Source organism: Lytechinus variegatus, chromosome 6 (assembly GCF_018143015.1).
Source record: "Lytechinus variegatus isolate NC3 chromosome 6, Lvar_3.0, whole genome shotgun sequence".
NCBI classification, from domain to species: domain Eukaryota; kingdom Metazoa; phylum Echinodermata; class Echinoidea; order Temnopleuroida; family Toxopneustidae; genus Lytechinus; species Lytechinus variegatus.
In genome coordinates this window covers 25,853,382-25,880,354 of record NC_054745.1, presented here as the reverse complement: position 1 = coordinate 25,880,354, position 26,973 = coordinate 25,853,382, and the positions used below count along the sequence as shown (strand labels likewise).

Genomic DNA, 26,973 nt, shown 5'->3' with positions numbered 1-26,973 from the left:
ACAAGCACAATGCTGAAAATTTCATCAAAATCGGATGTAAAATAAGAAAGTTATGACATTTCAAAGTTTCGCTTATTTTCAACAAAATAGTTATATGAACGAGCCAGTTACATCTAAATGAGAGTCGATGATGTCACTCACTCACTATTTCTTTTGTTTTTTATTGTTTGAATTATACAATATTTCAATTTTTACGAATTTGACAATTAGGACATCCTTGCCTGAAGCACAAAATGTTAAAATAATGGAATTCCATGTGTTTAGGGAGGAATGAAACTTCATTTTACATGACAACGACGAGAAAATCAAAATATTTCATATTTCATATAATAAAATACAAAAGAAATAGTGAGTGAGTGATGTCATCAACTCTCTCATTTGGATGTAACTGGCTCGTTCATATAACTATTTTGTTGAAAATAAGCGAAACTTTAAAATGCCATAACTTTCTTATTTTACATCCGATTTTGATGAAATTTTCAGTGTTGTGCTTGTTGAATTTTTCTCTTTTTATTCAAATCAAGTTTTTGTTGGGGTGGACTTGTCCTTTAAAGTCGCTCTTAACTTACGAACAGCTTTATGAAACGGCCCCCTGGCCCCCTCAAAATTTTTTGGTTCATTACGCCACTGAAAAAGGATAGTAGAGGAAGGGGGAGTAGACGTAAGTGGCAATATATTGATTAACCCATTGTTTACTGGAATGGGGTGACCACTGTAAAAAGCCTAGATTAGGGATTAAAGAATTCAGTAATCAACTGATTAAATTGAGTACTTACACTTCCTCCGGAGCCAAACTTGAGACTCCTGGATCGAGTTCCGGCATTTCTCTTGATCGGCTGCGATCCGCCGTCGGAACTATCCGACCCCTTTTCAAACTGCGAGAATCGGGACATGTTGAGGCGGCCCGTGCCGGTGAACGTGTGCCGTTTGCTCCCTGACGAGGACTCGCTGCTCGTGGAGGAGTTCGGAGAGGATTCAAACTTTGAAAATTTGGAAGAATCGAGGCGGTTGGATTTGCTCCGCGTGAGACCGGAACGGTAGCCCTCATTTTCTGCAAAAACAAATATGATAACATTGAACATTATTTACTAAGATAAAATAGAAATACTAGAAGCAGTAGTACGTACATAATTTATGGAATTGCCCAGTAGTAGTAGCAGCAGTAATGGTGGTAATATAGTACTTCCGTGGTAGTAGTAGTATGGGAATAGTAGTAGTGGTAGAAGTGGTGGTAGTAGTAGTAGTAGTAGTAGAAGTAGTAGAAGTAGTAGTAGTAGTAGTAGTAGTAGTAGTAGTAGTAGTAGTAGAAGGAGAAGAAGAAGAAGTAGTAGTAGTAGTAGAAGTAGTAGCAGTAGTCAGCAGTATACGAAGCAAGAGCAGAATTCAAACCAATACAGATTTAGAAGAAAAATAAATAAGAGTTATGTTCATTTTATACTTGCAATAATACTTTCATGAATAATAGCATGGAGTGTCATTCTGAAAAATGGAAGGATGGCTATAAACCATGGAGCTAAACTGAGTAAAATATATGAAATAAAAATTGCAATTTGTATCAAATATTATACGCCAATCACAAATGAAGTTTATATACACGGCAATGGAATTGACAATCTTCATACACTGTTACATTGACATACAGCAACATGCCCATATTTATATCAAAATCAAAATAACATTCGAGGAGAGATATATGTGCATAAATGAAAATTACTTTTATTCAATAATTTACACACTAATAACTGAATACCTTTTTCTGAATATATTCATGATGCTTGCGGATATTATAGTTTTTTTTTTTATATGATGAGAGAGATGAGTGTGTTAATAATAATTGGAGTATTATTTAATTCCTTTTCTATATTAAAGGTAGGCAGTAGTTAAGCAATTATTTCATGGGGAAGTCTTGTACATCAAGGCATTGAAAAATAATATCATACATCTAGATCTCGTACATTCATTTAACTTATCTTTGTAAAAACATGAAATCTTAGCTCAAGAACGATAATTTTGATGATTACTAACACAGAAAAGCATATGCAGGGAAAGTGCATTAATACTGCTTTGAAAAATACCCGACACTGGATGAATTCCATGCTTATGTGCTCATTTTTAAGCAATTACGCATTTTCTTCCATAGCTGATTGGCACATATTTTTTTATATTTGTACATACAAACACTTTGGTGGTAATCTCATTGCCTTCTGTTCAAACTCTTTTTTATTTGAGATCATTACCACAACTGTTCCTGGACTTTCCTGGAATTTCAAATTAATTAACAAATCGAGCCTAAACCTAAACTTATTCTAAGTGACCAAAATCTAGGAAATTAACCTTTTTTGTTTAATTCACTTATTAAAAAAAGCAACCAAAATACAAAATGCAAATGCAGAGCACTCAGAAGAAAATTTTGAGCCACGTATGAGGCAAACAATTCCTTAAATATTACATGAACATTGAAAGTTGCTACGTTTAATTGTTGTTTTACTAGTTTAAATGTTATTTTCTGATTTCCGGGAAACTCCTGCAATTTTTTCATCTCCCGAAAATGACCTGAAAATGACCGGGATTTTCAGGAAAAATCAGCCATTTTCACAACATTTTCTAGCCTGCTGTCCAAACAAACGAAGCACTTCAATTTGCTTCGTGGTAATATTATAGTACTACTGGGGAGACATGCAAAAAACTGACAACCAACAAAAATATGTTGTCCATAGGTGAATGAGAGCTTAAAATGTTGCGTGTCGTACAGGACATTTATGCGTCCCGTACGACGCACAATATTTTCACCTATAATTTACCCATAATCATTTTTTTGTGTGTTTATTGTTCGTTTTTTTCACATGACTACCCACTATAGCTTTATCATTGAAAAAATAGAATATTTTTATTGCTCAAGCATCTGGCTAGGAAACTTGAAATTGTCGTCAAAATGTCCCGTACGACACGTATGGAATCGCCCCAAAGTGGAAACACTGATCTCTTACAATGTATGATGTAGGTATGATGGTACGCATCACGTGATTCGAAGATTATAAAAGCATGAGTCGTCATAGGGAGGGGGTGGCATACAGCGGATGAACAAAAGTTTTAAGGAAATGAGAGCAAGCATCTTATGATTTCTGTATGTCAACCCGCATCACATAAGATAATAAGCAGTCCTTGCGGGACTCAAGGGCCTAAAACATTTCCCATAGACTCCTGTGTTAAAGATAAATGAAAGTAATTGCAGTAAACAGTGAATTCACGAGAAAGTCAGTAAACCCCGGCTTAATTGTCAATATCATCGAGGATCTAGATCTGTTACAGTCAAATAAACTGAACTTTGTGAAATCTTGAAATCTACGCTGAAGAATGTTCACACTAAAGATCACCGACACAGATAAGCGCACGTGGGACAGTGTACTATTATCGCCCGATGCTTCACTCGAATCCCGTGCTTATTTTGCTGATTTCTCAGCAATTACACAATTTCTTCCAGAATCCTTTGGCACACATTTTTTTATTTATACAAACAGACACTTTGGTGGTCATTTCATTGGATTCTGTACGAACTCATTTTGAAATCGTTACCACAACTGGCATTTATCTTTAATCTGGCACTGAAATCCTTAAAAATAAGGATGAAATTTGGGGGTCAGACTATCAGTAGATAGAAAATACATCTGACAATCCATATCTGACCAGAAAAGGATCCCTCAACCAGCTCATTTAAAAAATAAATCGGCATTTATGAAGAAACTCCTGAGAGATCAAATTTATCACCTGAAAAGGAGGAATAGTCCTAATCCTTCCGCCAGACAAAATATAGTTCCAAAGTTGGTAATATTTGTACCCAAATTTGGGAAAATGAAATTCAGTAGTTACCCTCAATAGATTCAGTTAGATGGATAATCATATACATGTAGACTTTGTCAATTAGCTATATCAAAGTTTTTAAAAATGAGAATCGGTTGGCTCGATTTAATGTCAATGATGTTATGAATATCAACCTGTGGGGGAGGGCACACAGAAAATGACCAATCCGGAAAGGGTGATTTTAATTTTACTGTATCACTTTCAAAAGCAAATTAAGATGAATGTTCACTATGTTGATATGCATCACATGATTAGCAGAGGATAAGATGGAGTCGTCTTGGAGGTAAAGGTAAAGAGAATGGACAAATTCTGATTTTTTTTATCATTGTTAAGACTTAAGAGTGACCATCTCGTCGAGGCCGTTCTCATTACGCTTTCTAAAACTAGTTTACTGGAAGCCGATTCAGGAAACCACTTTGGAAGATCGCTTTGCTAGCGTTCCCACTTGATCACACGAAAGTGGTTTTCAAAATCACTTCACGTAAAGCGCTCTCAGTGGGGTGACACGTTTCGCGCGAAATTCGAAACCGCAGCATAGGCATTCTACACCTGTCGTGTGGAGTAGCGTGCTCAAAATGTGCGAAGATCGCTTCCCGAAGAACGGTTGTGTCCTCACTTACGCTAAAACCAGTTTAACGAGGCAAAGCGATCTTGAAAACTACATCGCGAGGTGGTTTTCCAAACTGGTTTGGAAGATCGCTTCCAAGACCGCTTTGACCGTTCTCACTACGCGTTAAACTAGTTTCCACTAAACTAGTTTCCAGTAAACTAGTTTTAGGAACGTAGTGAGAACAGCCTCATAATGTAACTAAGTATGTTGGTATACATCACAGGATTTAAGAAGATAAGAGTGAGTCTCGGAGGGGGGGGAGTAGGGGGTTCAGAGAATGTACAAATTCAAGGATTGAATTGCCACAATCCATTGACCTTTGATGATGTTGGACTTTTGGCAAGTTCAAGGTAGAAGAGAGAGGAAGGTACAGAGAATGCACACATTTTTGGAAAGAACTTCTTCTTCTGTATCATTGATAAGATCGAGCCTCTGACGATATACTTGTAGGTATGTTGGTCCGCATCACATGATTAGAAGATAAATGATTATTCGTCATGGGGAGGGGGGGGCAATGGAAGGGGGTAAGGGGAATGAACGAATTCGGAAAGAAGGTTCCTTTTTCTGTATCACTGAAGATCGAGCTTATGACGATATAGGTATGTTGGTCCGCATCACATGATTAGGAGATGAATGATAATGAATCGTCATGGGGGAGGGGGTGGGGGTGGAAGAAGATTTAGAGAATGAACACATTTTGGAAAAGACTTTTTTTCTTTTGTATCATTGATAAGATCGAGCCTCTGATGATTAAGGTATGTTGGTCCGCATGCATTACATGATTAGAAGATGAATGATGATTAGTCGTAATGGGGAGGGGGGTACAGAGAATGAACAAATTCATGGAAAGAAAGTTCTTTTTTGTATCATTGATACGATCGAGCCTCTGACGATATAGGTATGATGATCTGCATCACATGTTTAGAAGATGACTGATGATTAGTCGTCATGGGGAGGGGGGGGTACAGAGAATGAACAAATTCATCATTGATATGATCGAGCCTCTGATGATATAGGTATGATGGTCTGCATCACATGTTTAGAAGATGAATGATAATGAGTCGTCATTGAGAGGGGGGGGGGCAATGGAGGTGGGGTACGGAGAATGATGAACAAATTTCAGTGAAAGGTTTTTTTCTCTATCGGTGTTTAGATCGAGCTTATCGAGCTTGTAATCAGAGGGTCGTGTGTTCGAATCCCACCATGGCCTAGCGCCCTTTGGCAAGGCGTCAATCGACACTTTGCCACTCTCACCCAGGTGCTAATTGGGTACCGGTAGGAAACAACCATCATTGTGGTTGGTTTAGCAAGTTTGCGCCCAACAGGCTGCTTGGAATGCTATGAATCCAGTGACCGGGTAATAATAATTGTGAAGCGCTTTGAACAGTCGTAGATTGATAAAGCGCTATATAATGCCAATTATTATTATTATGACAATATAGGTATGTTGGTCCGCATCACATGTTTAGAAAATAACTGATGATTAGTCGTCATGAGAAGGGGGGGGGGCAATGGAGGGGGGTACAGAGAATGAACAAATTTGGGATGGTTCCTTTTCTGTATCACTGCGAAGATCAAGCTTATGACGATATAGGTATGTTGGTCCGCATCACATGATTAGAAGATGAATAATGAATCGTCATGGGGGGGGGGGCGGAGGAATTACTACAGAGAATGAACACATTTTGGAAAGGACTTTATCTTCTGCATCATTGATAAGATCCAGCCTATGACAATTAAGGTATGCTGGTCCGCATCGCATGTTTAGAAGAAAACTGATGATTAGTCGTCATGGGGAGGGGGGTACGGAGAATGAACAAATTCAGAAAGAAGGTTCCTTTTCTGTATCATTGTGAAGATCGAGCTTATGACGATATAGGTATGTTGATATAGGTATGATGGTCTGCATCACATGTTTAGAAGATAACTGATGATTAGTTGTCATGGGAAGGGGGGGGGGCAATGGAGGGGGGTACAGAGAATGAACAAATTCGGGAAGAAGGTTCCTTTTCTGTATCACTGCGAAGATCAAGCTTATGATGATATAGGTATGTTGGTCCACATCACATGATTAGAAGATGAATGATAATGAATCGTCATGGGGGGGGGGCGGAGGAATTACTACAGAGAATGAACACATTTTGGAAAGGACTTTATCTTCTGCATCATTGATAAGATCGAGCCTCTGACGATTAAGGTATGTTGGTCCGCATCACATGATTAGAAGATGAATGAGGATGAGTCGTCATGACGCACCATCATCCTCTGTACATGTCATGAGTCATCACCAACCATCAGCATTCCTTCTTCAGACCTTCGAGACTAGTCTCCAGGCACAGACCCTGATTGAAACTTTGATCAGCAAGTGGGTCTCCACTCAAGACTAGCACGTGCAAAACTTGCCGTTTTGATTTCCAGAGCGAGAGGGCCTTCAATATAAAAGTCGTTGTAGGCTGCGCATTCAGACACCTTTAACTCGAATGAAAGTTTTGAGCAGTAGACTACTTCCAGACTGCATCTTTATGATAGCTCTGTGTGTCCCCATGAATGATTAAAGATACCCATGCACGTTTCCAGTCAACGTGGATTTCCTCCTCGTCCTATCCCATCATTCCTCAGAAATCAGGATAGTACACTCGTCGCAAGTCCGCAACATTTTCATGAAAATATAGCAAGGCCAATATGAGAATAACAATATATTGTTTATTTAGTCAAGACTACACTTCATGAATATTTATGACCCACACAAAACAAAAGGGTATAGAAGTATATTCCAATGTATTGATCAACTCGTTGTTAGGCATATTAAAAGTTAGTATACGGAAATCCTCATTCCTCAAAGCACAAAGCTGTCTGAAAATAAAATTTTAGCTTTCTAGAATCTGAATTGAACAGAGCACTGCATGGTGTTCAAAGCCTGAAATTCAAACAAGATTTTTACACTAGACTTGTCACAAGACCCAACTATTACATAACTTCCTATCAGGGTCTGCACCGGCAGACTATCATGCAATCTGAGGAAGAAATTATTTTCCTTCAAAGTCACTGAAAAAAACCTTTCAAGAACTGGGCCCCAACTTTACACAAAGAGTCATGATCGTTCCAATTAATTGTAACTCTATGGAAAACCATCAGTGTCATTAATTTTTTCCACAGGAAATTTGCAAAATGTCCTTTGTAAACAAAGGGTAACACTCCATATTGTCAAGGAAGCGATGAATGTATGAATATACATCATATCTAGAAAATATTTTGAACAAACATGCAGATTACATGCTGACGTTGGTGGCTTTCCATAGTTGTGGTTGATCGGATCAATCGTAACTCTTTGTAAGACGAGGCCATGCTGGTGAATCAAGACGGGCTAATCGTTGATATTTCTAATTCATACTGATCGACCACAAATTAAATTTGGCTGGATCCCAAAGTAAGGTTAGACAGAAATAGATGACAACAGAAATAAAAGATGACCACATAAAAGATCATCAGAGGCACTTTCAAAGGGAGATCAAACGTGAATGATTAAGGCCGTGTTTATGCTTCCACTTTTCAGGCCAGAATCAGCGTTTCCAAACGTGGTTAGTCCAAAACACGGTTGCGTCCATGCTTACTTTCATTTAAACGCTGTTTCAAAACGCTGATCGTAAACTCACAAAAAGGTGCGTTTGTAAACGTCGTTTGACCAGAATCAGGCTTTCTGGGGAAGCATAAACAGAACCACGATCGTAAACGTGTTTAAATGACGTCATTTGGTACATGCTTCCGGTGAGATGAAAATCCGCGGGCAATACAGTCGTATTGCTCCATGCTTATCTCCACGTAATAACAACAATCGGAAAAAACTTTCGAAAAAAGGCGCGCCCAATTTGACCTCGCTTTACGATGCGAAGCCAGCTGGAGATCATGATTTGCTCTGAAAAGTTAAGCATAAACAGCACTCCCAGAACCACGTTTACGATCGGCGTTTTGAATCGACGTTTGAAATCGCTGATTCTGTCCTCGCAATGGAAGCATAAACACACCCTAATAAAACCTTCCTGCTTCCTTAAGATTTTGGCTGACAATTAAAAAGAAAAACCGACCCGACAAAGTCGATTATGTTACCAATATTTGAGCCAGCCAAAATAATTCTTGCCACTGTGTAGCCTGGCAACTGCACAAGAATGGATGTAAACATTTAGGGGGGGGTTGGGGGGGGACTGTCCAAATGGCAAACAATTTTCTTTACCATTTTTCTACCACAGTCGGGTCCACTTTGGTGAAAAATGGAATCAATTAATCTCCCACACCAAAGTTACATAATTTCCATTTAAAAAAAATACATTTAGGGCAGCTATCTGACATTATTCCATTCCCAATTTTTTCCCACATCTTTCTTCTTCCCACCACTGAAATATTCAAATTTCACAAGAAATGACTGTTTCAAATCATTGCTATGCCCAGTTTCTATAAAATGGGTAATAATAAGGGGGCGCTGTTAATATTGGGATAAAACAGGAACATCAAATGTCAAGCACCAATTTCTACATTTACATAAAGGAATTCCCTTCAAATAGAAATTTGTACAAGCTGCCATCACAAGAGGGCGGTATTCATCTTTTTCTGTTTGTCCTGATTCAGCCCATGCATGAAACTGAGTAACAATGACCAGGGCCTAATGGTCTCTGTAGGTAAAAAAAAACACACACACAAATGTAGGTATAATAACTATAAAAAGCAAAGCTGATTTCCAGGATAGTGGCAACAAAAATGACATTAATCTGAAACGGAGTACCACACATACAAGTGTAATCACACACAATAAACTTTATAAAGTTTATTTATATCAATTTGGTCTAAAACTAAAAGCAGTTGGACTACATGTACTTCTCAGGTACAGAAGTCTTATACCCCATGAACAAAACTCATTTAATACCCTTTTCATAAACCTATCCTCCAATTAGCCGCCTAAGAGTAATGCGGATAATTCAATAAAAATTGCGTTCACAAACTCCGAAAATAAGCCGCATTATTTTTACGAGCGCCCGTCCTGAAAAAGGCGGATAATCGCCATGACAACTGGACAAGCCCCCTCCGATGCGGTTGTGTTGGAAAAGGGTGACCTTGTGACCGCACCATGGCAATTATCCGCATTATTTGGAAATGCGTTCATAAACTCAAAATCTTGTTCCGATGCTGCTATTATGCGGATAATAGCAGCATCAGAGTAATGCGGATAACTCTTGTCCTCCAATTTTACGACCAAATTATGCTGCTATTAGCCGCCTAATTCATTTTAATGGGGTTTATGAAAGGGGTATTAGTATACTATCAATCTAGATAAAAAAACAAGTTCAGGTAATGATCTCAAAATGAGTTTGAACAGAATCCAATAGAATTACCATCCAAATGTTTGTATATGTATGTATAAATAAAATGTTTAAATGAAAAATATGTGCAAAACTACTGGAATAAACTGTAATTGCCGAGAAAGAGCAAAATTAGCACAGAAATCCATTAAATGTCAGGTATTTTTCGAAGCAATATTATTACACTGCCCCACTTGTGCTTTTTTGTGTTAGTGATCATCAAAATTGTCGGTTTTGAGCTAAGATTTCATGATTTCACAAAGATAAGTTTACATGAGTGTACCAGATCTAGATATATGATTATATGGTGGCAAAGACTTTCTCATGAAAATATTGTTTGCTGCAACTACTTTTCTTTACCTTTAATCTTGTTACACTTCCTAATTCCAAAGGTTCTTTATTCAGAAGGTTCGGATTTCCGAAACATGTAAATTACCTATACCTCGATGTTCGTTAATCAGAAAACGTAAGGATTCGTGAATCTGAAAATTTGTGGCGTTATTCCGAAGGTTCGATAATCCGAAAACGAAATAAGATTTGATGTTCTGAAGGTTTGTTAATCCAAAAACGAAATGAGGTTCATAAATCCGTAGATTCATTAGTCCAAAAACGAAATGATTAACGAACCTTATTTCATTTTCGGACTAACGAACCTTCGGAATTACGAACCTTCAGAAATACGAACCTTCGGAATAACGAAGCTTCGGAATTACGAATGTATGCGCTTTAATCTACCCTACCTACATTTTGTCTGATGCCCAGTTGGCATGATTTCCACACTGTCTGCTAAATGACCATTTACTTTGTCAGATGAAAATTTGTTTCATACATAGTTCATCTAACCATATACAGTCCGTCCCAAAAAAAAGGAAACCTGTTTTCAGAAATAGTTTTCACAATTATTAAATATGTTTTTACTATAAATTTGATACTGAAGGCAAGAGTGGAATCTCATCCCTCATTTGAAACCATCAGCTTAGAAAATTCTTCACGCTTGGCAGATTACAAACAGTAAAATACTGAGGCATATCCAAAACAATATGTGCAGAAACTCACGTGTGAATCTGAATCCTTTAAAGGGATCAGTGAGAAAATCTTAACACAGAATACAAAAGAAATGCTAATGAGCCAAACGTCCAATAAGCATGTTTCTCCTATCACGACTGAACCATAAAATGCTAAAACAATGGAAGTTCCTCGTTTTCAGGGAGGAAGAGAACTTTGTTCCACAGAGAATGAGGAGAAAGTCAGAATATATTATTTCATCATACAATAAAATACAAAAGAAATAGTGAGTGGATGGCATCAGTCCTATTTGATTACGGACCAGGATGTGCATATACATGTAGCTGTTTTGGGAGGAAATTAACAGAAATTTTAAAATGTAATTTCTTTCTTATTTTACATCCGATTTTGATAGAAATTTTCAGTTTAATGCTTGTTGGATTAAAAAAAATCTTTTTATTCAAATCAACCTTTTGTTGGGATGGATTTGTCCTTTAACAGCCAATGACTCAGGAGGCCTGAAATGACTATATTCGGCTGAAATGTTGGACCTGTCCATGTGCTTTAATGATTGACCTTTTGAACTTGGATGTCAGCTTTTCTTACTGTAGTAATTACACCTTTCCTCTGATAATAGCCCGCCTGATCCCTCAGGTTAAAATGTGTCATGATGTATGGTATAAGAAGCAATTTTGAATATAAAATGAATATTGAGTATCCAGACAAGATTGTTAAATTAAGTAAAAATTATGTTTAAAATTCTAGATGCTGTCTTCTATATGAAATCTACAGTAGTAGTGTTAAGTTTAAGCAACCATGCTTAATCTATCAAAACTACACTTTGTCATTTAAGATTTTAAACTCTTGTTTAAACTGTTATACAACTACTATAACATTTGTACTGCAAAGAGAGTTATGTAGAATATTTTAACATTGAAGGGGGTGGGGGGGGTCAACAACAAAATGTTATTCATTATTACGAGCAGAAGTTTAAACACCACCTCAATATTTTTATGCAAGACTGTTATGAACAAAATATGAAATAAAAAAAACATACATATATGGCAAACTATAACAATTTATTTATGGATACAAACTCTGAATGGATAAATAAATATGGCATTAATTTAGTAAAATAATTCGAGGAGCAGCGGGAATGGGGGAAAAGCTAAGAAATCACAGATAAAATAATGTGTTTTTGATATGTGGATGCATGAACTGATCAAATTAGCTGACAATATTTCACAAAAATAAGATGAAAACAGATATGATTTTTTTTTTAATTATTCAAATGCTTTAAGAGATTTTGCTGATCTGATCCTCAGTGGAGGATCATTCTAGAGAGACGGACTCTGAAGAGGCAAAAGCCTTGGAAAATCCTTTTCTCTCAATGTTTTCTTTTTTGTACAATTAGCTGTTTGTTAGTGGAGAAGCAGAGATTTCTAATACAGGAGAGTACTCTGAGATTAGTACCGTGTTTACACTTGATCGGCATTTGGTTCAGAACCAAAAGCCGATGCAGAATCGGCTTTTGGTTTGCATTTACACGTTGTTACAGCTCGCGGTTCAGAAACGCGAGCCGATGCAAAAACCTGAAATGATACGCACACCAACACTATACGTCATAATAAAGACAACGCTGGATCAGTGCGCTTACAATTACGTCACAATGATAAAGTTAATGAAATGGGCACAAATTGCCGATGCAGAATCGGCTTTCTGTTTACACGTAGAAAAAAGTTGATTCTGCATCGGCTCGCGGTTCAAAATCTAATACTGTGGTGGTGCAATTTGCCGGTTCTGAACCGCGAGCCGATGCAAGTTACTCGCGTTTACACGCTATGAAAAAGCCGATTCAAATGCCGATTAAGTGTAAACACGGTATAGGTCTTCGCAGGAACGCCCTTAGTACATACTTTCGCGCATTACATGCGCGCAGCAGAAACGTCCTTAGTTGCGCACATAAAGGCACTGCACAAGGAAGTGTTGTGCTAAGGGCGTTCCTGCACCGACACGGCGAGGTCTAGAATACACACAGTAAAAAAAAATATACAACGCTGTTTACTGTATGAACCTTACAGTAATTGTTTAAATCTCAAGCAACAAAGTTTAATTTTCAATATCTAATCTTCAATAAATTAAACGGTTAAACAAATACTGTAAGGTTCATATAGTAAACAGCATTGTATAAAATCTTAAACAGTGTTTTTAATGTGCAGATGATGATTATGCACAGCATTTGTCTAGCGCAACGTATCTAGACATTCAAAGGCTCACTTTTGGAGGAGCCAGCCAATCTGGGTCGCCTAGAAGGGCGCGCACACAGAACTGTGACCCGCAGGACTCTCCTCCCAATATAACTGGTTGGGGGAATGCAGGTGGACCACTTCAGAGTTTCCCCCTGCTCTTATTCGAATAGTGCGGTGGGTTCTTAACGTGCAAAGGTGGTGACTCTCCTCTACACGGGGCTTCCATTTAACATCCTATCCGAGGGACAGAGTGTTTTCCACTATGAAACAGGGAAAAGACGTTTACACACAACGCACTGGCTTCGGTCATCCACCCGGGGTGGACTCGAACCCACGATCTTTGGTTCGACGGGCAGACACTTCACCGACTGAGCCAACTTCGCTCTCTACAGTGCCATGTGAACATGGTTTTTTATTATAAAACTCCTTGTAGCTTTATGGGGAAATGTACCTCACTGACTCATAGTGGCAGACAGAAAAAAGAATACCGTTCAGCAAAACCGCAGAGTTGCTAACCAAAATGTTAGTTATCCATGAATTCAGCTTATTCGATGTGACACAAAAGCTTCAGTGTGTTGGGAATACTGCTCAACATATATGGCAATCGGGTGGGGGGGGGTACAAGCTACCCTTACCATGACAAGACATTTTCAGGAGAAAAGTTTTCAAAATTGAAAACATGGAGAAAGGGCAGTACAGCCCCCCCCCCAAAAAAAAAAAAATAATAATAATAAACTTTAAAGTGACAAGAAATTGATTCACATGCTGTTCAATATCAAAGTACACACTAACCAAACAGTAAAAATAAAATCACATTTTTACTGGGAAATCAACAGTAGTTACATTTGTTATATATGGAGGATTGCCCTCAGAAAGTTTGTCTTCAATTTCAATATGTTTTGGTCAACCAAAATTTTGACAGAATAGCATTTGGTTTTGGAAAGTCAAAGAGGTGGTCAATTAAGGTCTGACTATAATGACCCTTCGCAAAAGATTAAGAGGGACTTTCATTTAATTTTTTTACATTTTTTAAATGAATATATACAAAGTATATATTCATTTAAAAGACAGATTATTTGTCTTACTGACTTTTCTGACAAGAAACATTTTACTTAGTCTCTACAAATTCTAATAACTTCCCATATCTGCTATATATAAGAAACATGTACCTGGATTTTAATATATATTTAGATTATGAATGGTTTCTTTATCTCTTTTTTTTAATGTCTTAACAGTGACATGACATTTGCTCCTGCGACAAATGATCCTGCGACATTTGCTCCGGTCCTGATATCTCAGAAGGCATAGGGTTCGAAATTGGATTGCATTAGAGTTTTTGGTTCAGAATAATGCAATTACAATGATTAGGGTTGATTTAGTTTTGGAGGTAAGATTTTATGTTTGGCCTAACATGCGTATTTTCCATCGGAGAAATTGTCGCCAGAGCAATTGTCGCCAGAGTAAATGTCATGGAACCCTTTAAACAATCATCTGAAGGCAACTGCACACCTGGTCTGCGACTCGATTTCAGAATAAAATGTAGAATTTGAAGCTAATATTGAAACTTGGAATATCTTACTGTGTGATATTCTAAATCATTGTATAAATACCTATGTTCAAATCTGACTATGCTATCATCTTTCTTAGAATAAAAGCTAATTTAATATCTAGTCGTAATGACATCATAGCAGTTGTAGGATTGGCTACGATTTGAAACTAATAATGCCTTTACTCCAAAATAGAGGCTTGCAATCTTTCAAAATGGTTATCATTAGTATTCTGTCAATTAATTTTAACCTCAAATATAATGATATGTTCCACTCACATTTTCAGAAAATGAGTAAATGCGATTTGTTCCAAAATCGGATCGCGAAAAGTTGTAAGGTGTGCGATGGCCTTAATTGTGTACATTCCCTCTAATAACCTTTCTTTGCTTTTCATTTTTTTACCCAGCATCAAGCCAAACAAACCCTTTCCTGTTGGAAATTCAACCAATTTAAACAAATTAAAATACCTGTCAAACTGTCCCATACAGAATGATATACGGTCAAACAGATATTGTATTTGGATTATAACAGGAATTGTATGTTAACTAGTAAACTTATCATAATGGACTGCCAACAATATCGGTAGCAGCAGCAGCAGTAGTGGTAGACTACTACTACTACTAGAAGTAGTTGTTGTAGTAGAAGCAGCAGCAGCAGCAGCAGCAGCAGCTGCAGCAGTAGTAGTAGTAGTAGTAGTAGTAGCAGTAGTAGTAGTAGTAGTAGTAGTAGCAGCAGCAGCTGCAGCAGTAGTAGTAGTAGCAGTAGTAGTAGTAGTAGTAGTAGTAGTAGCAGCAGCAGCAGAAGTAGTAGTACATGTAGCAGCAGTAGCAGCAGCAGCAGTAGTAGTAGTACATAGTCAGGCCTGGTAGTAGTAGAAGTAGTAGTAGTAATAGTAGCAGAGTAAAAAAAATGGGGATCGGTAGTGATTTTTTTACTAGACTGCAAAGAAAGCATCAATGCTTGTAGGCAAGCAACCAGATGAATGACGGCTTAAGATCCTCTCCGAGGGACCTAGTAATGAGGATCTAAATGCCTTGCCAAAGGGCACTATAGCACATCAAATGGGAATCAAACCTGGGCCACCAGAGTATGAAATCCCTGCTCTTTCAACTGAGCTTTCGCGCCTGACAAGGTTAATAGATCAGAGAATAAAAAAACTTATACGTAAAACATGAAACAGTTCGGAATGTGCAGTTTTTGAAACAATATTTGATCATATCTAAAAAGAGGTGCAGTTGGAATATCCAGAATACTAAAAATAACCGTTCTATTTTAGAAAACATATTTGGTTTCCGTTTTAGATAATCTTTGGTGATAAAAACATTCCTGATATAGAGATTGTAATGTAGTTTTTAAAGGGGCAAATAATGTGATGATTGTGATAACAAGTTGATAGCCCCAATCCGGGTAGGGGGCAATATTTTTTTCTCCATTTTTGGTCTTTTGAATTTGCAATATCAGGTACATCTCTGTATACCTTCATATGAGCTAACAAAATTTGCTGAAGATAAAAGGTAATGCTTTCAATGCCAATATAGTTTTCTATATTTCTCTCTGATTGTTACCACACATTGTATATACTCCTGAAGAAGACGGAGGTCCGGTAAATAAAAACTATATTGGCATTGAAAGCATTACCTTTTATCTTCAGCATATTTTGTTACTATTAGAGAAGCCAATACGTGAAACTTTAAGATGTTCATATGAGCTAGGTAGAGAAAAATCTTGCTATCCACATTTACACATTTTTTTTCCTTTTGAAGCTATAAAATAGATGAAGAACGTAAGTTTAATGAAACATACTAATAACCTGATTTACCCAATTAGGAATAATGGAAGGCCTAAAGAATGATACAAGATTTTTATATGAAATAAATACAAGTATATTAGTTATAATGGACAAAATAACAAAGTGCAGGTATGATCCAAATGGACCACAATGTCTTCTAATATTAGAGTCATGTTTCTATCATTTCTTTGCTTCATCATCCATTTAAAGACAAATACCAGATGTGGAAACGATCTAAAAATGAGTTCGAACAGAATCAAATCAAATGACTATCCAATTGTATAAATAAAAAAATGTGTGCCAAACGGCTCTGAAAAAGCGTAATTGCTGAGAAATAAGCAAAATAAGCACGGAATTCCATAATGACAATACGTCGGGTATCTTTCCAAACCATATTATATACCAGGGGTGTGAGTGGTCACAAATAAAAAGATCTGAAAAAAGCTGAAGACTGTTGAAAAAGTCTGAAATAGAAAGAGCTCCCATACTTTTTGCAGAGAGGAAAGCCCCAAATAAGCTGAAATTAAGCTGAAAATCATAACAAAAAAATCTGAAATCAACTAAAAATCTGAATCCTCACACCCCTGATATACACTGTCCCACAAATGCCCTTTTGTGTTGGTGATCATCTGAATTATTGGTTTTCAGCTACGATTTCGTGATATCATAAAGATAAGTTGATTTGAATGTATGAGATCTAGATATATAATTTGGTGACAATTCACCTTGATTTTAAAGGCTTTTTCATGAGATTAATTGTTTGCTGCAACTACTTTCTTTCTTGCAAGCAAGAAACAAAAGTACTTTAACTGATGACGAGGCAAGTCAAAGACTTCCAGACACAGACATTTTCATAACTCTCTGAATGCCCACTCGAGAAAACTGGCAGACAGGTCTAGTATACTTCAAGGTAATTAGTGGATTTCCCCTTTGTGATAAGCGCAAGGGAACTAATCAAATTATATTCAGAAAGCTCACCAGAAGCCCCTATACATTACATTTTTTTGTTTGCATCTCGAGGCATATTGCCTCTCTGACATAGCAATATATAAAAGGTTACTTGAAAGCAATGTTAACTCTTAACAAACAAAAGCCTAGAACACTGGTCCAGCATCAAGTAAGGCAGACAAGTTTTTAGTTATAAGGCTGTTTTCCACAATATGTAGGCTTGCAAAGGGTTTACCTACAACAACAACATCAAACAAAAGATTTAAAGTAATATTATCCAGTAAAAGCCTAGCCCAATGCATTTGGACTTGTGGAGTTTTGGTACCATCTACCAATTTAACTCTGGTATGCTGTCTTAAATTTGTATTAAATTAATTCATGTAAACTTCCCAGGATCTCAGCACCAAAGTTTCCACTGCAAAAACACTGGTGTTGATTCAGCACCAGCTAGCATCCATCTCAGCAAACACCAGAGAAGTATTGAAAGAGCACCAGTCTAGAATCAAACCAATGCTGTTTTAACACCGATTGGTGTTGTATCATCATCTATCTGGTGTTTATAGCCTAGAGCCGCAGTAGTGGAGCGTTGTGGCCCAGTGGATAAGTCTTCTGACTTTGAAACAGAGGGTCGTGGGTTCGAGTCCCAGCCACGGCGTAATTTCCTTCAGCAGGTAAATGGGTACCCGGTAGAATTAATTCCTTGAATGCATGAGCGCTGAAAGGCAGCTCGAGCTAAAGCCCGGGTAATAATAATAATAATAATAACAATGCGCCTCGGAATAGAATATTTCTAGTTAGATGGCGCTATATAAATGCCTTTTATCATTATTATCATTAGAGCCGCAGTAGTGTTGTTTCAACACCTCAATGGTGTTTCTCATATAGATCCCAGGCTGGTGTTAAATTAACACCATTTTTTGCAGTGTTGATTGATAAGACTCTTGTGAATAAAATACAATCACCACTCATCTCTACCGAGGAAACCTACACATCATCTGGCTCAAAATGTGTTTCAGACTTTACAAATCGCATAGTCAAAAAGGCTTTTTAAAGTTAAACCCCTTAATCAAAATCCATTTCATTTATCACCTCCAAAGAGTATCTTGTAATCTCCTTTGAAACCTGAAGTCGACCATTCCTACCCTGATAAATGTAGCAAAAGCCAGGCAAAAGTTAGTCTGCAGTGCCAACCCTTTATTCAAGAAAAGTGGTCTGAACATGCAGCCTAAGGTCCCTGCCAATGACTTGTGTACAGAAGCTCCCTCTCATTCATATATTGAAATTGAAACGGCAAGTTTTATTTGCGCTAGTCTTGCGTGGAGACCAACTTGTTGATCATTGGTTGAATCGGGGTCTGTGCCTGCAGACTAGGCGAATGTAAGGTGTGCGAAAGCCAATCGGATTCAATTCCACGCTGATCGGTGCGATGCTACCGAACGATTGTCTATCGATGAAATACACCCCACCACATACAATTCTCGGTTTCATTATAATCCTCCCTCAATCACATCATCTCATTAAACAGATTTAATTGGATTAAAAACTAATCCAATCTCAAAATCAAAATGGGACGTTTCCGGAGCCGGGTAAAATGACCAAATGTTGCCGGTGAAGCCGAGTGGTGACTAAAGTGACTAAGCGTTACCTAGCAACGGAAATCTATTGAGGGTCTCGTTAGCCATAATGTGCCACATCCTTATTTCATATCAATTATTGCTCATTTTCAGACTAAATCACGGACTAGAGTGGGTTTGAATACAGTCAGGTATTGTTGCTATTACCATTGCTGTATATACATATGCAATGTCAATTGGCCTATGTACATGAAATGTGTCAGGTATATTTGACACAACACTGCCAAAAAAGACACTTTTTTGTATAGGCCTACATGTATCTGTTGGACAAACTGTTTGACTAATTCACTGGACAAACTGTTTAATTCATTGGTCAAACTTAGCTTACAAATTGGACAAACTGTCTATTTTTTGACCAACCATCGGTGATCTGATCATCAGATTTTGTCGCAAAATTTGACCAAAAGCTTGTCTTTGAAAAATTTCATAAACTCTTTTGCTTGTTCACTACAGTACATGTATCAGCGTAGGCTATTTTCCAAACAATTTTTTTTGCAATGAACTACAAGAAATCTTAATTTCCATTCGTACCCATTAACTGAAAGCATCACAAGCAATGTCCTTCAAAGTTTCTACTCACACAGTAAAGGGTTGTATAAGATTTTCATACAACACAGTTTAGATATGAACCTTACAATAGCTGTTTAACAATTAATGGTTTTAAACAAGTACTCCAAATCTTACACAACAAAGTTTGATTTTTATATATTTCATCTTTAATAAATTAACCATGCTTATTTAAACTGTTAACACATCTACTAAAGGTTCATATAGTAGACAGCACTGTATGAAATTTCGAACAGCGTTTTTTACTGTGTAAATCGTTTAGCTAAATAGACAGTTATTTTGTTGTCCTTTGTAATCTTATCTTGATCTGTCTCTTCTGTTATTGATGCTCAGTCAATAACAAAGTCCACACAACCTAATGGTGTAAAACGACAACTAGAAGTGGGAAGGTCCATGATGTGACAATGTTAGGATCTTTTGATACAGGGAGGAAATGAAATTTGAGGAAGAAAATATGAAGTCATGTGAGAATTTGAAAAAAAACACTTTTTTAAATCCACATGCCTATTTCCACCCTGGTGTAAATAGATACCTGGAGGCCATTTCATAAAGCTGTTCTTAATTAAGAGTGACTTTAAGAAAGACTGGTGAACATTTCTGACACGCTAAACCATTGCAAATTCAATATACCATTTACAACAAGAAAGGATCACCAGTTGTTCTTAAAGTCACTCTTAGAACAGCTTAATGAAACACCCACCTGGTACGATGTGAAAGCCTATGTAGAATGCCTAGCAAATTGAGTTTGGAAACTAAAGTTTTGGGATGCTCCCCAAGGAGTGGAGAAAGTTTATAAAGTTCATATAACAGCAATTAATGATTTAGACCGGGTGCACTGTGAAAGTAAAATATCTGTTTATTTCTTTGTGCCAAGGGCAGTGAACAGACTGTAAGCAAGAACCAGACAATTTCTTTTTCAGGGGCTACATTTTGAAACCTGCTGATTACATGAAACATTTGATAAGTTTTTCCAGCGATTTTTTGTTGTTGCGATTTTCCAGGGCTCTTTTGAGCATTTCGAGGGGAAAATCACCCCGAGCCCCCGTGTCACTTTTTTCCCCGGCTTGAACAAATTTGGGCTAATAAAATCATAGAACTATCTCTCTTCTACGCAGTGGAACAGTACGTATCCAGCCCCCTCACTAAACATCCTTCATGTATTGTTTGATCAAACCAACCAGTACTCAAAAGATAACAGCATGGCATATTGACAACGTCTGACATAACATTTCACCCAAGTGTTGTGACCTTTTTAGAATATCAACCTAATGAAATATCAAAGCTAAGTCAAAGTGCAGAGTAGTAGCAAAGAGGAATTAAACTGAATAAATATATATTTGCCTTATAACTGATTATTCACAGGAACACAGACGATGTCAATTCGTGGCATTCTTCTGATGAAGGCCTCAAGGAACTTTGAAAAAAATCTAAAATGTATACAAAAAATACTAGATTTTTTTTTCTAGTCTTAAAGCTAAATGACAGTAGTTGCAGTAAAATACTGATTTCGTGAGAAAGTCTGTAAGACCAAGGTTAAGTATTACTATATCATCGTCTATCTAGATCTGGTACAGTTACAGTTATATTGCTGGAATAAAGACCCGACGGAAGTGCCTGATTCTGCGCTTATTTCGCTTATTTGTCAGCAATTATGCAATTTCTTCCAGAATCCTTCGGCACATATTTTTTATTCATATAAACAGACACTTGGGTGGTCATTATATTGGATGCCGTCAGTCATTTTGAGATCGTTACCACAACTGGCATTTACCTTTAATCAACAAATGAATGAATAAAAATCAGCTAACACACAATACAAATATTTAAAAAAAAATTACTGATGATTTTATTCCCAGGAGGGGCTCTGCATCAAGATCTGGGCTTTATAAACTGTACAATGTGACAACTGTACTGTAATATGGTAGCCTGGCTCGTGCCTTTGCGTTTTTGCTTGCGTTCAGCTGTAGATTGCCTGAACGCAAACAAACGTTGTTAAACTTAAAACAAAGCAATGAAATAAGCTAATTACAAGGTCATTACACAGAGAGAGATCTTGGGTTCGAACTTGGTAGTTTGAACTTTTTCAAACATTCGTGATTGAAAACGACCTAACATAACCAAAATTCAGATGAGTGGGGACAAGCAAATGCGAACGCAACAGGGAGTGGATTACAAAGGTATTAATGCTCGATTTACCTCGAATTACCTCACTTTAACTTGCATCACCTCGCTTTAATGCGTGCAATTCTGCGTGATCCCCGATGAGCTCATACGCAAAAGTGTAGTTGCAACCTAATATTTTGTTGTGTAGTTTGATACGTTAGGCTGCGTAATGGTCTCCTCAGCTTACGCAACAATACGCAGCTTGAAATGCAAAGATGTGAACAAGGCTTTAGGTTTGAAGGTTTGGCAAAGTGCCCCTACTTCTGTCTTTTGTTCTGACAATCAAATTCCAAACTTTTGAAAATGAATTTATTCTCAAACATTCTGCAAAATAGTTAAAAACCCTACTTTAAAAGAGTTAGAACTTAGTTGACTACCTACCTCTAATAATTGGCTGCATAGTTGTCATGTTGAAGCAAACCTTGTATATAAATCCAACACAAATAAATCAAAGTCTATGGAATCCTATAGCAGGTGTCGGTGATACAACCAACACACAATCCAATGACTCGTACCGTTGTGGAGCTACGCTGCCGCCGCCGGTGGTGGCACTGCCGAGGCTACAAGCTTCGCCCCCTTTCCGCGAGTGACAACCCTAATAAGGACCGACCGTTGTCCAGAGTACACTTCAAAGGTTGCAAATTAAGTGTTTTCCTGTTATCTTGTGTTTGTTTAACAAGACAGTCTGTCATGCAGTAAATGATCTGCAAATGAAAATCTTGGGGTAAAGTCTTGTGACTGATAAGTTTTCAGTTGGGAGGTGGAATCCCCTACATGTATCGATTCAGACAGCAAGTGCTAATGTCCTCAACCAAAGGGTATACGGTGAGCGCAAAGTCCGTAAGAAAATGCACTGCTAGGCCCTACAAGAATTTCTTGATGAGGGTGATGTCATGCACCAACTCTGGGTAAAGTCTACAATATGTTCCAAATAGAAGAAAAACCCTCACGTATCAATTCGCAAAGCACGTGACAATGTCCTCCATCAAATGTATTTGATGAGTGAACATTCACTGCTTGGTGCAAAAAGAACGAGAATTCCCTGTTCAAGGATATAATGGTGATGTCATGCATTGACAATCTCTAATATTGCCCTTTCCGAATCAAAGGAATCTCCTTGTTGACTTGGGGCGATCCTCTTATTGTCGAAGACAATCTGCAAAACAATGTGGGCTGCTATGCCTGGATGGGCGTGAAATACTCGGCTCTTCTTTCCTTGATAACTGTTCAATGAAAGCAAGTGGTTCAGGCTCACCAGGTATGTCTTTGAGGCCAGTGCACAAAGGTCACAAACAATACAGATTATTATATTCACAAGAAGAAGAGCAGATTGGAGGTAGACAGTCTTTCTTGCATTACAGCTAGGTCCTTACTGCTTTTAAAGAATGACCTTATTTGAATTCTGAGGGTGACTAGATGCAAACAATTGGGATTACGGCTCTAGAATCTGGTAGAATGGGCAAGCTCCTTCCTTAATCCATTGAGTTCCAGGGTTACCTTTAAACAATGTTGATTACAAGGATATATAACACTGATGATCTAAACGATGTTGATTATGGGGATACATGACACCATGGACCGCTTGTAACAAGTGAAATGAGAAACCGATCACAACTGCACTTGCACGGGCTTGCATTGAATTCTAAAGATAAAAGAACATTTGATATTTCCTTCTCTAATTTCTTCTAGTAATTATAGTCAGTAGTTTGTCTTCTGTAGTAGGTCCATGGTAAGAACAAATCAATCCATTTTAGGGCATTCAGTTTGTTATCGGTACCAACATCAATGAATTGTTCAAGGATGTAATGAATAATGCACAAATTCCGCAAATATGTTTTTATTGAATCCTGACAATTATTATTCAAAAGGAAGCTGGTGCCACAATTTTTAAGGGAAGAACCTCCTGAGAACACGTATACTAGAAGTCTCTTTGACCAAAATATTAAGATCTAATGGTTGTGACAATCGCGAGGAAACAACCAGAAAATAATAATCTGAGTCACAGTCTGCCAACTGTAGTGCGTCTGATGGTTTGTAGCAGAGGTGGAGATGGTGCACAGAATGCAGAGACTACGCCGAGCAGCCTGCATACACCTTGCACACAAAGTACTCAAGACAAGACGTTGAGAATTGTCTGCACCTGTCGGTCTATCCGAAGTTCCTTTGCCCTGTCTATAGACTCCTTCAAAGATCTTGCAAAGTTTTTAAAGATTATTCAAAACAGCCTTCATACACTCTGCAAATGTTCAACTCGAAACCAAATGTCAGAACACTAAACAGACCTCTAATGACATCCTCTGTCTATCAACTTCTTTAGATCCTGTCAAGTTTGAGGGACTTTTCAACTCAACCTCCATACACCTTGCGCATTTTCCACTCAAACCAGAGACTATATCGGAACGGTCCACCAAGGTCTAATGACACCTTCCTCTGCCGAGTCTATCAACTCATAAAAAAAGAACTTGTCAAGTTTTGTATCAGCACTTCTCCAAAAGACAGTCATGGGCTAGCTCAGCTCCGGTGTCTAATCGGCAAGCAACGGAAGTCTTAAGAACAAGCCCATTGCCTCAACGAGCGTAGAGATCGTTCGACACTGACAGACTCAATAGACAAGAGTTTAGACTGTGATATTGTATCGAGGATTTTTATTGATGACTGATATGCGGGAGTAAAGAAAAAAAACAGTTCCTTATGGAATCAGCTATTGCACAACCACACTGTACGCTGGTTTTAAGGAGGAATAAAAGGGTTTAATTCCTCTTTCTTTTCTTTGCTTTCGTGTCGTACTTGTACCAAATCTCTCAGGGGCTTTTGTGCAGGGCTAATGTTGCGTGAAGTGGTTTTGGGGGAAAGTCTGTGCCGAGTTTAGCCGTATTTTAGCACATGCAACACCTATTGACATTTGTTATTCATGTACGAAAAAGAACTGTTCCTCTACAGCAAGAGGGAAAGAAATCAATCTAGGCTGCTAAATCAGACTTTTTTATCATGTATGTTGTAGGTTGCAGTCTGTGACACCTGCAACATCCATAGATATAATTAATGCAATCGATCGCATAATATTGTACATAATCGCAAATATTCTGTTGCAATTTTACAACTGACAGATCAACGTTAGTTAGAAGTAGTAACAACAGTAGTAGTAACAGTAGTAGTAGCAGTAGTAGTAGTAGTAGTAGTAGTAGTAGTAACAGTAGTGGTAGTGGTAGTAGTAGTAGTAGTAGTAGTAGTAGTAGTAGTAGTAGTAGTAGTAGTAGTAGTAGTAGTAGTAGTAGTAGTAGTAGTAGTAGTAGTAACAGTAGTGGTAATAATAATAATATAGAGTATTTCTAAAGCGCCAAATCCACATTGATTATGTGCTCAAGGCGCTGAAATATACTTGGTATATCATTATTACCCCGGCTATAGCTGAGCCGCCATATAGGCGCGAGAGCATTCAAGGAATAAATCCTACCGTGTACCCATTCACCTCACCTGGGTCGAGAGCAGCACAATGTGGATAAGTTTCTTGCCGAAGGAAACTACGCCATGGCTGGGATTCGAACCCACGACCCTCTGTTTCAAAGTCTGAAGACGACTAATCCACTGGGCCACAACGCTACACGTTATAGTGGTAGTAATGGTAGTAGTAGTAGTAGTAGTAGTAGTAGTAGTAGTAGTAGTAGCAGTAGTAGTAGTAGTAGAAGTAGTAGTAGTTAGTAGTACAACTCATTTTTTGTTTTCAAAGGGTCTCCTTAAGTAGACTAAAGATATCATGCCTGAGAAGTTGATATGTTGATTTGGAAACTCCCCTTTTGTCCTAGCCAGACTGGTATTGATCAATTCTCAATGACTTTCCAGCATGCAACACAATACAAACACTAGGCTATTGTTCTCTTGAGTTGTGGCTCAGACTGGTGGGCTATGATGGAGTGTTCCAAGCCTCAATGTTCTTTCTATATAACTATTTTACAACTCGGATATTTGAATAAAATTCCAAGAAATACAAATAAAAGTGTATCTAAGTGAATAGGGACAAGACAAAAGGACATACAGATAAGAAAAAATGAATAAAAATACATGCTTCTTGGTTTTGATAGGGCAAAAAATATGGGGGGGGGGGTGCAACTTCACTGAAATGCATCTGTTGTCCCAGGCACATATGACCCATCCCCCTTGATCCTTCCTGTGGAACACCCCCCCCCCCCCCCCCCCCGTTAAAAAGGAACTAGTTTGATGGTATATTGGACATTTTCCATTATTTTTTTCTGCAAAATTATCCAACCCCTTTCTTTGAGGTGCAGGGGCTCTGGCTATTTCTATAAAAGTATGGAGGGGGGGGGGGGAGAGGTTGATTCCTGGGGAGTGTTTCATCAACATTTTCATCTGACAAGTTGTCAGATCTGACATCTTTCTCTGATTTTGATTGGCTAAGAGGCACTGTTCCTATGGTAACTGTCGGATAAAATGGAACTTGTCGGATAAAACGTCCGACAAGTCCTTTCATGAAACGCCCCCCTGATATCTACGGGATAAGCCCGTCAGTCATAAGGACCATAAGTCATAATACTAACTGGTCATAAGGACCGCTAGTCATAACGTGTAAAATCCTATACCCAAAAGCTCGCTAGTCATAATAGGCAAAAGGGGTCGCTAGTCATAAGGTCATAAGGACCATGGGTCATAAGGTCCGATTTTCATAATGCAAGATAAGGGTTGCTATTCATAATGGACCATAAGGGTAATTGATCATAAGGATCGCCAGTCATAATCAACAATGAGGGTCGGAATTCATAATACTAGATGAGGGTCGCTAGTCATAAAAAGGAAGAGGCTACATTGATCATAAGGGTCGCCAGTCATAATAGGGGATGAGGGTCGCCAGTCATAATGGTAGAAGGGGTTCGCCAGTCATAATAATGGATGAGGGTCGCCAGTCATAATAATGGATGAGGGTCGCCAGTCATAATAGGAGAAGGGGTTCGCCAGTCATAATGATAGATGAGGGTCGCCAGTCATAATAGTAGAAGGGGTTCGCTAGTCGTAATGGTAGATAAGGGTCGCTATTCATAATAGTAGAAAGGGTTCGCCAGTCATAATGATAGATGAGGGTCGCCAGTCATAATAGTGGATGAGGGTCGCTATTCATAATAGTAGAAGGGGTTCGCCAGTCATAATAATGGATGAGGGTCGCTAGTCATAATAATAGAAAGGGTTCGCCAGTCATAATGATAGATGAGGGTCGCCAGTCATAATAGTAGAAGGGGTTCGCCAGT

General features: G+C 38.0%; 1 protein-coding gene across 2 annotated transcripts in view; it reads right to left on the bottom strand.

Moving 5' to 3' along the window:
* Positions 1-24,397, bottom strand: part of LOC121417269 (LIM domain-containing protein 2-like) — a 56,338-nt gene extending 31,941 nt beyond the window's left edge. The window contains exons 1-2 of one of the 2 annotated variants that reach the window (XM_041610910.1): positions 22,100-24,397; positions 777-1,051 (exon numbers count right to left, since the gene is read on the bottom strand). In XM_041610910.1, coding sequence (XP_041466844.1) covers positions 777-1,051; positions 22,100-22,127 — 303 coding nt within the window. In that variant the 5' untranslated portion in view covers positions 22,128-24,397. The remainder of the gene's footprint in view (positions 1-776; positions 1,052-22,099) is intronic. The other variant, XM_041610911.1, reaches the window with a different exon arrangement.
* Between the last annotated feature and the right edge of the window lie 2,576 nt (positions 24,398-26,973).